The sequence below is a fragment of the Lacerta agilis genome, chromosome 14, assembly GCF_009819535.1.
Source record: "Lacerta agilis isolate rLacAgi1 chromosome 14, rLacAgi1.pri, whole genome shotgun sequence".
Lineage (NCBI taxonomy): Eukaryota > Metazoa > Chordata > Lepidosauria > Squamata > Lacertidae > Lacerta > Lacerta agilis.
In genome coordinates, this window is record NC_046325.1 from 29,361,142 (window position 1) to 29,374,251 (window position 13,110).

The 13,110-nt window shown below is 44.8% G+C and overlaps 2 protein-coding genes across 9 annotated transcripts in view; one reads left to right on the top strand and one right to left on the bottom strand.

Annotated features, from left to right (window-relative positions):
* ATP6V0A1 (ATPase H+ transporting V0 subunit a1) overlaps positions 1-972 on the bottom strand; it is a 41,834-nt gene extending 40,862 nt beyond the window's left edge. For 5 of the 8 annotated variants that reach the window (XM_033170768.1, XM_033170765.1, XM_033170767.1 and 2 more), the window contains exon 1: positions 869-971. The gene's annotated coding sequence lies outside the window, so the exon portion shown is untranslated. Of the gene's footprint in view, positions 1-868 lie in introns of all 8 variants that reach the window. The other 3 variants (XM_033170763.1, XM_033170762.1, XM_033170769.1) reach the window with 3 other exon arrangements.
* A 266-nt stretch (positions 973-1,238) lies between these two features.
* CAVIN1 (caveolae associated protein 1) overlaps positions 1,239-13,110 on the top strand; it is a 35,483-nt gene continuing 23,611 nt past the window's right edge. The window contains exons 1-2 of the mRNA XM_033170770.1: positions 1,239-1,354; positions 8,185-8,655. Coding sequence (XP_033026661.1) covers positions 8,230-8,655 — 426 coding nt within the window. The 5' untranslated portion in view covers positions 1,239-1,354; positions 8,185-8,229. The remainder of the gene's footprint in view (positions 1,355-8,184; positions 8,656-13,110) is intronic.

Here is a 13,110-nt window from a genome sequence, read left to right on the forward strand (position 1 = left end):
AAGAATCTTTAAGACTAGAATTCCCATTTCAGTTTATTGTCTGTTGAGCTCCCCCACCTCAGTTTTTTTTTAAGTGAAGTACATTCTTTCCCCTTCACAGAATTCTCCATGAAGGGGAAGGTGACCTCTCCATTATTGTAACTGACTTTAATGCATCTCCTCGCTGTGTACCAGAGCCCAAAACTGGGGCAATTTCTCATTATTTCACCCCCTTGGCAAGCAGGAAAGTGCCTTCCTTCTTATACCTAACACAAAGGCAGGAAGCTGCTGTCACCCCACATTACAACACGAACAGCAGCCCCCACCCCACCCCAAAGAGGGAACAGATGACAAGCAGCAGGAGACATCTACTTCTCAGAGACAAATGGGTTAGCAAGTGGCTCCTCCATCACCATCCTATCATCTTATCCATCCAGCGCCGCCTACCCACAAGACAGCAACGCCCCAGGTATCACTCCCAACATGAAACCGGCCTCCTCCCCACACTCTTAAACGTCCCCATAGGTGCTGGAGAGATCCCTCTCCTCCTCCTTTCCAAAGGCACCCATGGGAGAAACCAGCTCGCCCCCTGGGGCGCCCCTGAAACCCAATGACACCCCCCCCCACATTCAAATATAATACCTTCTGCTTTCTCCTCCCACCTGAGGACCTTGGATTAGGCGTCCTACCGACGCAGTCCCTTGTCTCCTCTCACTGGCCCTAAGCGGAGTATCACGCGCCCCACTCCCACAACCGCAGAGGACAGGGCAGACCCTTTCCCTCCTCGACTAGGCCCCGTGCTCTCCCATGACGCATTGCGTTGCTTCCCCGTATTAACCGTCTTTCAATGCCCCTTGCCCCGCCAAGCCGCCTTCCCCCCCCCCCGCACCTTGAAAAGGGCTTCGCCGCCGCAGACCTTAAACGCCGCACCAAAAACAAGCCGCGGCACCTGCTCCGACAAAGCGGCAACCAACACCCCCCTCAGCTTCCGCTGATGACGCCACTGCGTAGGTGCGCAGCGCCCGCCTTCCCTTCTTCCGCCCGGCCGGGTGGCGCTGCTTAGCAACAGGAACCGCGCCGGCGTGGTGCGTTCGGGCAAGGTTCGCTGGATTGCTTGCCTTAAGTGGCCGCCATTTTGGCGACCGCTTTCGTAAGTCGCGGCGGCGGCGTGCCATGGCCGGTGACGTCATGCCCTGGTGTGTTTTTTTGTGATCGTGGCGGTTGAAAGGGTTCGCCTCAGAAAATGGTTTCTTTACCCCCACCCCCTGCTCCAGTGACTGATGTATCTCGAAGGGTGTGTGCCTGGAAGAACACAAATGGATTCAAGTTACAAGAAAGGAGATTCCGAGTCAGCATCAGGACGTGCTTTCTGAGAGTAAGAGCTGTTCGACAGTGGAACAGACTCCCACGAGAGACGACACTCCTTCCTTCCTTCCTTCCTTCCTTCCTTCCTTCATGGGAGATTTTAAAGCAGAGGCTGGATGGCCGTCTGTCATGTATGATCTAGTTGAGATTCCTGCATTGCAGGGAGTTAGACCTGCAGGATCCTTCCCAACTCTACAATCCTATGATTCTCATTGATTCATAATTATCAGGGCTGTTACCTGATAAGAGATTAGTTGTACTGAGTTTCAGCTGATTAATTAGAGAGCCAACCTTTTTTGCGTTAACTAAGTGGCCAATTCACTAAACATTGCCGTCCTACTAAATTCTTTATAGCGTAAAGAAATGTAGGAAAGTCCCAGAAACATGTGCATCTTTTTAAATCGCACTGGGGCTCTGAGGTGGGGGGAGAAAGGAGGATAGTGTAAGAACTTGAAAGGGCACGGGAAAACGGCTGCCAAAATGTTTAGGGAGATCTGGTCTCGAGTAATTTCCCTGTGAGGAAAAGCTACAATGTTCGGGAGTTTTTTTGGTTTAGAAAATAGCAGATTAGAAGGGTGGTTTATGCTGTGGAGAAAGTGTTCAGGGAGAAAATCTCCTCATAGTAGAATGTAGAGTTTTAACAACAGAAACCAATGAAACGGAGCGGTGGGAGCTTCGGGACAGAGAAAGGCACACTTCTTGACCGCAAGGTATAGTGATTGCTGCTGACTTGGGCGGTTTTAAAGGAGGGACTGGACAAGATAAGGCTATTATACATTGCCTACTAGTCATGATGGCTATATTGCTCCCAGAATTGGAGGCAGTGTTCCACTAAACATCAGTTACTGGGAAGAATTCATAACCTTGTGGATTTCCCACTCATGAGGCAAGGTGAGGTGACCACCTCTGGCAGCAGGATTCACTGGAGCAGCAGATCCCACTGTTAATCTTTCTCCTTCCTGCCCTTCTTCTTGATACAGTATATGGCCCTTCTTCCCTCCTTCCTTGGCAGGGAAGGGGGTGCCATTTTGGGATCTGCCTTGGGTGCCAAAATGTATTGAGTCAGCCGTGCCCATAGGTATACAGTGGTTCCTTGGTTCTCGAATGGCTTAGTTGTCGAACAAATCGGCTCCTGACCTCCGCAAACCCAGAATTAAGTGTTCCAGTTTGCAAACGTTTTTCGGAAGCTAAACATCCACTTGAGTGCAGGAAGCTACTGCAGCCAATCAGAAGTCGCCCCTTGGTTCTCAAACGGTTTCAGGAGTCGAACCGACTCCCGGAACGGATTAAGTTCAAGAACCAAGGTACCACTGTATTTGTAGTTTTACGATAAGCGAAGAGAGCAATAAACACGATAAAGTGTTTGATCTGCTGCATCTTCCTAATGATAAGTTTAACTCTGTCTCTTGATACTGTACAGCTCAGGTTATAATCCCCGCCCCCCCATTTTGCCACCATTTTCCTTCAGTCTTATCAATCATTTGGCATCAAAAGGAGGCCATGTCCTTCTCCTGGTGAGTCCGTACAGGCCCCCAACCTGAAATAATAATATTTATATAGCATGGCTCAGATGCAAAGCTACTGCACAATCATCCAGTTAGTCTCCTTCATGAAAAGCTCGTGTTTCCTGTGGGGAATTGGGTAGCATAGGCCTTGTTAAGGTGCAGGACAAAAATCCCCCCAGGAGAAACTATGGAAGCTGTAAAAGTGAGGGAAGTCCACAGAGACGGAACACGATACAGAAAGGAACAAAAGATCACTTCATCTTCTGTGCATTTGGAGATGCCTGAAGACCTGTAGGCAAAAGGACTTCTTTGTGCTGTGAGTAGAATTTATTTTTATTACTCTTTTTGTCCTCATGGTTACTTTTGTTAATTGGGGGCACTGTGCCTAACAGCAGTATATTGAGGAGAAATTAGTAGGTGCAGCTTCTCCAGCCCTTCCTCGTTAGCAAAGCTTTGTAGGTTGAATTTCTGCCTGTCATGAACCTGTAAAGAGTATAGAGTTTCTGTCAAGGAAAAACCTTAAATATTTTTTTGTATCTTAGATTTTTATCCAGCTGCTTCTCAGAGGAGTTTAGGGCAATAATGTGCACCGTGTGTGCGTTTCTCCCCAAACCTGTGAAATAGGTTAGGTTGAAAGTATTACGAGGTCAAGATTACTCAATGAGCTTTGGGGTTTAGCAGACTTTAAACTCAATTCTCTCCAGACCTAGTTGTATACTTATTACACTATAACCTTTGGAGAAGGAAGATTTTTATTTTTTTTAATGCTTGCACATTAAGGCATAAACATCTCACCCAACAGTGTTTTGTGGTGTGTGTGTGTGTGTGTGTTTTGTAAAAAATACTTCAGCCTTCTAATCAGAAATGAGACTTCTAGAGCTTTTTGTAAACATTCTGTACTTTAACAAACATTTTAAAGTCCATACATCTTGGCTCACGTCCAAAACAGCACAAAACTTTAACTGTTTTGGAGCATCTCTGAAGCAGATGTCATATGAGTAATAAGGGCAAATGCCCTTGCTTTGCTCCTGCTTGAAATAGAGACTTTTCATGCAAAACTGACTCATCACCCTCAAACACTGGGAACATTTGCTTTTCCTCTGCTTAGGCGTGCCTTAGGAAATATTTTTCTATAAAATTGTCTGCTATTTTCGACATATGGCAAAAAAAACCCCAAACAAACAGGAGGGGCTATTGTTTCCACTTTATGAACGATGTGTGGTGGGATAACCTGATAAAAATATAATTGTTCACTTGAGGGTGGGGGATGCTGGTCAATTGACTGCCAGCAAATCTCCTGTGTAGTTAAGAATGCTCTTGGGTATGGAAGCAGCTCTCCTGGCTCAGGGAGGTTTTAATTGGAGTTTCCGAGGACTGAATTTGAGATTGCCTGCTTGCAAATGCAACTGAAGTACCCATGAGCTGTGGCCAGAAGGTTGGAGAATGCTGCTGAGTTATCTGGGTACATGAGGATAGCGACTGAATTTCTAATGTATTCCACTGCATACTTGATGAAAGCATTGTGATGGAAAATGCAAAGGCATGCAGACTATGCTGCTCCCTACGTCTCCACCCCTTAATAAGAATAATCCAGGAAGTTTTGACAAATGCACCTTGCAAAATGTTGGTGTGTTTTTGCACATGCTTTTCTGTTTGTCTCCAATGTCATGCCAGTCAGGCAATCTTTATTTGTATACAACCATAGGTCATTAAAAAGCAAAGCTTGAATTAGACAACAAGCAACAGAGATATATAAATAACCTTCCTAAAAATATTCATTCGTTGACGGTTCAAGAAAACAGGGCATCATTGTTAGAAATATGAACAGATTTGCCAAAGAGCAGCAAAATGATCAGCTTATATTCAGTGACCTTGCTTACATTGGTATCACAATAGATGTGACAGTGGGAAAAATGGGGGGGGGGTGTTCCACTGGGTGGTTTCTGGGCCTTCACATCTCTAGGCCTGGCTACTCAAATAATGCTAACTTATAGGTAACTTATTTGTCTAGTTCTGATACCAAAAACAACTTTTTAAAAGCTTCTGTTAATCTAGGTGTGCTTTTTAATGATCTACCTGTATAATTTTATCCAGTAATGGATAATTCAGGGATAGAGCCCATGTTTCACATTCAGAAGGTTCTAGAGTCTGTCCCTGGCATTTTCAGGTGGCACTGTCCCTGCCAATCAGTGCAAACAATATTGAGCTAGATGGATCAATAAACTTACTCCATATTAGGCAGTATTCTCTGTTCACAAAGGATATATGGAACAATGTTCACCTAAACTGTAGTTAGGCCATGTACACATAACTGCTGATTGATTAAGGCTTGAGAATCTTCTATCAAGATGTGCCACTGCTTGAAAACACAATTGCATGAGAACAGAAAACTGCCTAGTATTAATACATGAAACTACCTTTACTGAATGATTTTATGCAAGCAGATAATACCATTTGGCAATGCAAATAGTTGGAATGGTTCTCAGTTTTAAACAGGAGCATTTACCAGAAGGATTTTATTTTCTTAGCACTTTAGTCCACAGTTTTCTACACCTCAGGAGACAATCGTACTCCAAAATTAATGCTGTTGGAGTTCGATCTATTTCTTGAAATGCTGACAACTGCAGCATATGAAAGCTGTTTATGTCAACTTCAAGCAAGTAAACGTTCCACTGAGAATTTGAGGGAGGGGGTAATTATCTGGCAATTTCTGTAATTGCAGCCAATAAAGAATGAATGCCAGACCTGCCTCCATTCTCAGTATAGCAGCTGGTGCACTGCCTGGTAAACATAACGGGTTCGAAATTTATTCTGGATTACGTCTAGAGTACATAGAGTCTGTAGACGCAACATCTGTAGCATATATAATTGGAACTGTAGTCTATCTCAGAAATCTCAATACTTGAGAGCACCAAATTTCTTCCATTTCCTTTTGAAAAAGCCATATGCCATGTAAGCAAACCAGCAAGCTCAAATGAAAGCTCAGATTTCTCTCCTGTCAAATGACTGCACACCATGTGATTCCCTCAGGCCTCATCATTGCCACCCCCGTGCAGGGCACCAGATTGCAGGGCACAGGACAGTTGAGGAGGCATTGGATCAGGCATAGGCAAACTCCGGCCCTCCAGATGTTTGGGACTACAATTCCCATCACCCCTGGCTACTGGTCCTGTTAGCTAGGGATGATGGGAATTGTAGTTCCAAAAATCTGGAGGGCCAGATTTTGCCTATGCCAGCATTGGATGCACAAAGGAAAAGCACTCTATATGTGAGGTTTTGGAAAGTATTTTTTCCTTGTGAGAGGGTGCAGGAGAAGAGTACATACTTGGAGCTACTCGGACCTACATGCCAGAATATTTATAAAGAAAAGGTCACAAGTATTCAGCAGTTACGACTTGTAGTTTACATTTTCTGTGGGGGGAGTGGGAGAGTGGGCATGGAGTTCTGTAAAACTTCAAGGACCTAGAGCCAGTAATTTCTGCAAATAGCATAACTTCCTCTGACTTTAATTACCATCCCAAAGTGTGTGTGGGTATTTGGTCAGATGCCAGCTATAGGTGAGGTACATCATTCTGCTGAGATGTGCAGCAGAAACAGTGATTCTGAAGTTCTTTGCTTTGAACACGGTGCCTCGGGTGTTTTGTCCAGATTTAAAATCAAACGAGGCTGTGTTAAGATGTTCCCTAGTAGGGTTGTTCTCACCATTGTGGTGGCCAGAGGACTGACCCATGCTAGGGTTTGTTGACAGCAGCAGTTCATTCTCTCTTATATCCGTTGTGGAGCTGGGATGCGGACCTGGAGCCAGATGTGCAGTGGGTAGGTGCTTGCTATATTGTGCTTATGCTGTCCTATGCTGCTACACTGACTGTGCACATAGCAGTTTACATAAGGGAACCCAGCAAGCTTCATAGCAGCTGACTAGGGATGTGAATTTCGGATTCCCCACATCCAAGCCCTATGCTGTGACACTGCACTGCTAACAGCTCTCACATTTTATTGTCTCTTAAGGAGAGGCTAAGGTGCAGAACACCAAGGTACGTAGACAGAACCAAAAAAACCCCCCAGCTTTATCAGACTCGCTTGCGAAACAACTAATATTGTTATTTTGCTTCACAATGGGAGACTATTATATGCTAAAAGATAGGTTTTCCCCCTTTCTTGATTATTTGGAACAGACATTGGTATTTTCTTCCCTATGGTTATACCACAGAAAAGCAAAATTAGCTGATGCCGGGAAGATGTCGCCCTTCCATCAAGCATGTGCCTACTGCTGTTCCTTTAAAAAAAATTACTTTGCTGATATATTTTTATTATTTTATTTTATGCCTCTTCGGAACAAAGGTGGTTTAGTAATTAATGCATAATAATCTACATTTAAAAATAAAAACAGGGCATGCCGCCTTCATTGACAGCACCAGAAAACAGCCAGAATCATCCTCAGATAGGCCCTTTGCATCTGTTTCACAATCAGGATTTGATTTTTCACACTGCAGAATATGACAACTGTTGGTTGCCACCTGCAGCAGATAGTGTGCTCATGATCTTCCCTTGCCTACTCCCTCCACATTATATACCAAATAACTCTCCTTTTAATTCAGATTGGGTTTCTGAAGTGCATCTGAACTGAATGTGCCTGCTCTTGTGATCACATCTCTGCAGTATAAATGTGCTCACTAACACAGCCAGTTGCGCTTGGTGAGTGATCCAAGCCACACGTGCCCTAAACTGTCACTCTGTGACTTTAAAAGGAAATGCTCAACTTTGTGCAGACCTGGCTGAAGGCAGGCATCCCTTTGGGTTTGTCCCAGCCACACTTAAACATTTGCAGTTCTGTTCAGGGCTGTCAATTTCTCATCAGCAGCTTTGCACAGAGCTTGTTTTGTTTTGTCTCCTGTCACCGCCGCCCTGGATTCCCCAGAAATCTTGCTAGGAATCCCTGCCTTCGTCCTGTCTATTAAAATCAGAGGCTGTTGAAGTTTGGAGCGCTGCATTCCTCTGTGAGTGAGTGAGCGAGCGAGCAAGCGAACCCTGCCTGTGCTCGCATGCTAAAGCTGTTGCCTCCTCTCCAACTATTTTAATCATTTCAGAAAAAAGGGGTGGGTCTGCCAGGCATTTGGCAAGAGGCTCCTTTCCTCCAGTTGAGGTGGAGTCAGCCAATGGCCTGGAAGCTTGGAAAATTTTGCAGGACAGTTTCTCCGGACAGCTTTGCAAGGGTTGTGCCATTTCAATTGAAGCACACATCCACGCACTGCGCTCTTGGCTTCTGGCTCGCCTCCCAGATCTGAGAGATCTCAGATTCAGTCTCCCCTTCTCTCTCGCTCTCTTGTCCCTGCAGTGTCAAACTTCTCCAGGCTCTGCTAGTTAGGACTCCTGAGCAACCATGGCAGACACCACCCTCCAGATCGTTGAGCAGCCAGCAGTCTCTGAGGCTTCGGAGGAGCCAGCAGGTGAGACCGAAGAACCCATCAAATCTGACCAGATCAATGGCGTTATGGTTCTTACCCTTCTGGACAAGATCATCGGAGCTGTTGATCAGATTCAGCTGACCCAGAGTCAGCTGGAAGAAAGGCAGCAGGAGATGGATGGGGTGGTGTCCAGCATCCAAGGGGAACTTACCAAGCTCACGAAGGCCCACTCCACCACCAGTAATACGGTCAACAAGATGTTGGAAAAGGTTCGCAAGGTCAGTGTCAACGTCAAAACTGTCCGGCAGAACCTGGAGAAGCAAGCTGGCCAAATCAAGAAGCTGGAATCTAATGAGGCAGAGCTGCTGAAGCGCAGGAACTTCAAAGTCATGATCTACCAGGTAAGGCACCTTTTGATCTCTTCTGCTCGTGTCTTTTTCGGTTGGTGCATAAGACCGTCCAGCATGATGGCGCCTCTTGCCTTCTATATGGAGCTTCCCAAGATTCCCATGCTACAGCATGCCATATATAGGATATTCAGGACTTGTGTCATCACTGGAATCCTAAAGAGAATAAATGTATTGCCCAATATATTGTGAAGATTCCAGAGTTCGCCTTAAATGCTACACCAGTGCAAACTTTGCAGGAATTTGCCAAAGAACCGTAGAGGGAGTCAGGGGCAGGAGAAGAGGGGAATAATCTGTTGTCTCATGGCAGTAGAAAGCCAACCAGTGTCCTTAAAGCTACAAAGCCTGGAAATCCTTTTTTCGGTTTGTAAAATGTGCTTATTGGGGCAATCATTTGGGAAAGCAATCTGCACATTTTCACTGTTGTCTGTTAGAGAAGTAGCATTGCAGGGAGCACACTCCTACTCTGTGGGTTTGGTGCTAAGTCAGAGCTCTCTGTCCCATGGGTTTGTGCTTGCTACTTTCCCTGCAAAACTAAATCTGATGCAGTGTGGGTTACAGATTCTTTTGGCCCTGACTTTTCAGGCCCTGGAGCTTTTTCACTACTTCAGTGAGAGGTTGCTTTGTTCTGCTGTTTGCAGTCCTCTTTCTAACACATTTGCTGGCTAGCCTTACAGATCTCCTAATATCAAACAGTTCAAAATAGGCAGTTCTGAACCATGCTTCCTATTCTGTGGTGGTCTGGCCTTTAATACCTGTGTTGGAGGAGAAGTGGGACATCATGAGATAGGTTGCCCAGTTCTGTAAGGACAAACACACACACACACACACACACACACAGCTTAGAACAGAAAACCTACAAAAATGTAGCTGCGTTTCTTACTATCGCAACATGAAAGGGGATCTAGTTATGTCTGGTTGAGGAATCTGGCAAGTATCTGACAGATATAGCCCTCTGATTCACAGCTTGAGCATTCTCAATTATATCATGCCTCAAAGGCGGGAATACTCCAGTATATAAGGGTTATGAACACCACCAAACCAGATTTATAAATACACTTTATCAGAAGCCTTGTAGATTATGTTGAGGGAGTTTCAGGCCCCACCAGTAGGAAAATTGTGCAGGAGTGAGGAGAGAGAAATGGAACATGCAGCAGCCAACGGAGGAGGGAATAGAAAGGAAAATCTGTGCTGTTTTATTTTGCAGGGCATTTTACAAATATGAACACAGATACTATTTTGGTTGAGATATTTCCTCTCCCCTTTCACTGGAGTCTAAACAGTTATGAGGTGGTGGCAAAATGCTCTTGGGATTTTGTGGAAACCAGATCAGCAACCTGATCTTGAATAGGTTCTTGAACAATGGAGCCTGGGGTTCCAAGTTGTGCAGGTGCAGGGATAGTAAACCTTGGAATTCGTAAAGCACTCTCAGGGTCTGGTTCCCCTAGAATGAACTCAGTAGGGAACATGGAGGTGGTTCTGTTAGATGTTGGATTACTGTGGTGCAGTATAGTGGTTAAGGGAATGAGCCAGGAGCTAGTTCTAATTGCAGCTCATCCCTGGGGGAACTAGGTGACAATGCACAGGTAACAAACCTTCAGACCTGCCTCTGTCATATTGGAATAATATTAGCTTGTAGTACAGGATGGTTCTTAAGAATTTCTCAGAGAGTCCTGTGTGCAATAGAGAACGCTATCAAAAGTGCTATATAAATACTAAGGCTGCAGCACTATGTGTCCTTACCTGGAACTTGAAGTGAATTACCTTAAACTCAGTGGCAGTTGTTTCTGACTAATCTGCATAGAATTGGTTTAGCATTAGCATTATAATGTTATTTTCTCAGTGAATACCAGATATTGATCAGATATACAGGAGGTAAATTTCTCAGACCATGCAGATCATGGGTTTTCCACCCACCTTGCCATTTTTCCTTTGGCCATTCAAGATATTTAAGGACATCCCAGTAAGCTGACATGTCTTGAACCACAAAAAAGATAAATAAGATGGAAGGGGTCCTACCCATGTTGGCCCATAAGAAAAATCCCAAAATCCACACTTACTGAAGTGATTATTCAGTGATCCTGGTATCACACCACTAGACCAAATGGTATCTTCATTTTTTATGATGATCATGTTATTTTCTCATTTCTACCTCATGGTTGGAGACAACAGGGATTTTCTTGTGTTTGGGGACAATGGGAGGCATGATAAGGATAGAAGCACTGGAAAGACATAAGCCATGCAGATGGAAGCCATTAGTGCCTTTCCTTGTACCTCCACGAAGCAGCATTCCTTATATGCAGTTGCAATGCTGCCTGCTATTTCTATTTGATATGTATTAGATTTTATATCTCACTTTTCCTTCAATGAGTTCAAAGCAACATGTTAACCTCACAACAATCTTGTGTAAGAGAGGCTGGCAGTGGAAACCTGCTGGCATACTCTGAAGTCTCATTGAGTTCCACAGGGCTTACTCCGAGGACAGCTTGTATAGGATTGCAGCCTGAGGGATGGTGACTTGCTGCAGCCACTCAGAGAGCTTCATGACTGAGCTAAGGACCTGAATCTAGGATTTCCATTTCCAGATATCACAATCTAGCCAGTGCCCCACCATGTTGGCTATTAGTAGGAGTAGACACCTCATAGTTGCACATTGTGGAGTGTTGGCATCTTCCAGCGGCTGAACCGTTGGCTGAAATATTGTGAGTCTGGAGTTCGTATCCCAGCATTGTGCTTAAGACACATGCATATTGTCTCACGTAAACATCCTTTGTTAACTTATCTTTGAAATGGGAATAACGATGTCCAACTCTGCAGGCCTATAGTAATAATGAAGGAAATGTAGTGATGGCACAGGGTTGTGGTAGTGCGAAAATGAAATTAGAATCATGAAGGACTTCTGTACGGCACAAAGGGCTGCAGAAACAATGATTAAATGCTGCCCTTTGGAGCAAATAGAGAGCAAGCGCTTCCCTCACACATAGCCCCATAACACAGTGATTAATCACAATGGACTGTAGGGAGCCCAGGAAAAGCTGGCAGTGTATATACCAGAACCTTGCCCTGTTGCAACAACTTTTCAAACAATGGGAGAAAATAGATTTGCTTTCAAAGGGGGATTTTTTCTCACTGAGGTCAGCCCGTACTGTTGCTGTGGATGCTTCTGGCACTGTTTGTTTTGTTTCAGAATTACTCTTGTCTTGCACACTGAACAGAGCTTGCCATCTGGGGCGAGAATTGGGTTGCGCTGCTAAAATACTAACATTCCCTGTCCTGCAGCTATAGGACTAACACTCTGAAAACCCTCTGGGCAGCAGAGTTTTCAGCCTTCAATCTATGCTTTTTGATTCGAGCTTTCAGAGAATTCCGTCTAGGTTGACTGACTGGGGTGGAGGTGGGGCACTATATGAATATTGGGGAGTGGGGTGGCTGAGCAAGTTTGGCGCCATGATCTGGATGAATTATTACAATCAGCCACATCAGAGGTGAATGATTTCCTCAGAACTTATTAAAGCAGCTGCTTGCACGGGTGTGACTGTGAACACTGCAGGACGCACTTTCATTGTTGCTTCATGCCCTCATCAGATTTAGCAGATCAACATGCACCAAGCTCATGTGTCCTGAGTATGGCCTGGTGTTTGCTAAGGCTACTTGAGTACAGTGAGGACTGGCAGGTAGGAGTGCCAAGGTCTGGCCCTCTACTTCTACTGTGTTCTGTCACCATCACTTTGGTTGTCTCTAAGGCCCAGGCCACCTGACCTTGCCTACACAACTCACACTGCAGCTGACAATGATTCTGTTAAAAAAAAAAAAAAGAGTCTGAAGCATTAGGCAATACCTAGAGCACAGTAGACAGTCCTGAGGATCCTTTGTTTACGGTAAAAACTTTGAAATAACTGCTGTCTGCATTTGGGCATTTTAATGCATTACACACTCAGGCCTGAGAGTCAAATGCTGGCTGATTCTCCTTAGGCCACAGCCCTCACTGGCTCTGTTTTGCACCCCAAATATTTTTGCCTGGCTGTAACATGCCCTACAACTCTGCTAATGCCTCTTGCTGGCCTGGATGGAGGATAGAGAAGATTGTGTGATGGTGTGTAGAAACTAGCCTAGCATACAAAGGTGAAATGTAAATTTGTTCCCTTGCCACATTTGATCCCACCCACCATTGCCATCTGGCCCTTGTTCAGAAGGGAATGTGGCCCTCATGCTGAAAGTGCAATTACACAATAGCAAACTGGTTTATCACTGAACGCAGGTTTGGCATTCATGTTTTTGGCACGATACATCTTTGCAGAGTCTTTTCAATTTGAAGGGTGCACACTTAAAACATTGTAGATAATACTCCAAAATGCAATGTGTGAATTGCTCTTTGTGAAAATAGAATCAGGGTGTGGTATTTGTTCTGGATTTATTCAATCTGGAATGAGTGGGTGGTGTTATGAGTAC